Genomic DNA, 862 nt, shown 5'->3' on the forward strand with positions numbered 1-862 from the left:
ATTTTCTTGCGTTGATGGTTACCTGCTGAGAGTCTGTACTTGGAGCTGCTGCTTTGGGTTGAGGGTCAACATCACTCAAAAAACTAGCCCAAAGATCATCTGCTTTCTTCTTATGTTTCTCTTCAATGTCCTCTTGTGACTCAGTTACAAAATGATCCTCTTTTGGCTTATCTTCACCTTTCTGTTGGTCTGCTGAACCACCTTCATCATCTTCTTCTAGTTTGAGTCCTCCTTTTGTCCTTTTCCTTTGTAAATATGGAGAAAGTGAGAACATTTTCCCTTACAATCAGTTTTACATGGGTTTAAAGCATACATCAGCAATATGATAACTCATAGGAATGTTTGCTTTAGTTTTCTTCTTTACTTGCTCTGACTGCTGCGCGTCGTGACCATCCACCTCCAGTGCATCCTCCTTCTCACATTCATTCATGTCATCCTCGCTCAGGTTATCATCTGATCAATTGAAGAAAAAATGAAACCAATGTGAATGGATCATATTTATGACATTAAGACAAAATGAACACAGCAGCTGACAAACCTGTTGTCACTTTCAATAACTTAAAAGTAAACTATATATTTTAAAATTCTTAGAAGCCGTATAATGTGTAGTGGCAGGTTTTCTCATTCTTTGACCTCAAGTCCTCTACTAGTGAGAATCTTTCTCATATTTTAAATTATGAAAAGTGAACATTTAATGGCAGAATGTCGTCTCTTCTAGTCCTATCATTTTTCCTCTCAGTACCAGTTCCACCCACTAAAGTGCCCTAATCCAGTTCATGATATAAATCAATGTATTGTCCTTCTAAAATAAAGACCATGAAAGATATGGTGTTCATTTGCAAGACATACAGGCCAATAAAAG

General features: G+C 37.1%; 1 protein-coding gene across 4 annotated transcripts in view; it reads right to left on the bottom strand.

The window, feature by feature from the left end:
- Positions 1-451, bottom strand: part of LOC107583723 (craniofacial development protein 1-like) — a 29154-nt gene extending 28703 nt beyond the window's left edge. For 3 of the 4 annotated variants that reach the window (XM_016270011.1, XM_016270007.1, XM_016270008.1), the window contains exons 1-2: positions 330-451; positions 23-245 (exon numbers count right to left, since the gene is read on the bottom strand). In XM_016270011.1, coding sequence (XP_016125497.1) covers positions 23-245; positions 330-430 — 324 coding nt within the window. In that variant the 5' untranslated portion in view covers positions 431-451. The remainder of the gene's footprint in view (positions 1-22; positions 246-329) is intronic. The other variant, XM_016270010.1, reaches the window with a different exon arrangement.
- Positions 452-862: the final 411 nt, after the last annotated feature.

Source organism: Sinocyclocheilus grahami, unplaced genomic scaffold (genome assembly GCF_001515645.1).
Source record: "Sinocyclocheilus grahami isolate Dianchi unplaced genomic scaffold, SAMN03320097.WGS_v1.1 scaffold55.1, whole genome shotgun sequence".
Lineage (NCBI taxonomy): Eukaryota > Metazoa > Chordata > Actinopteri > Cypriniformes > Cyprinidae > Sinocyclocheilus > Sinocyclocheilus grahami.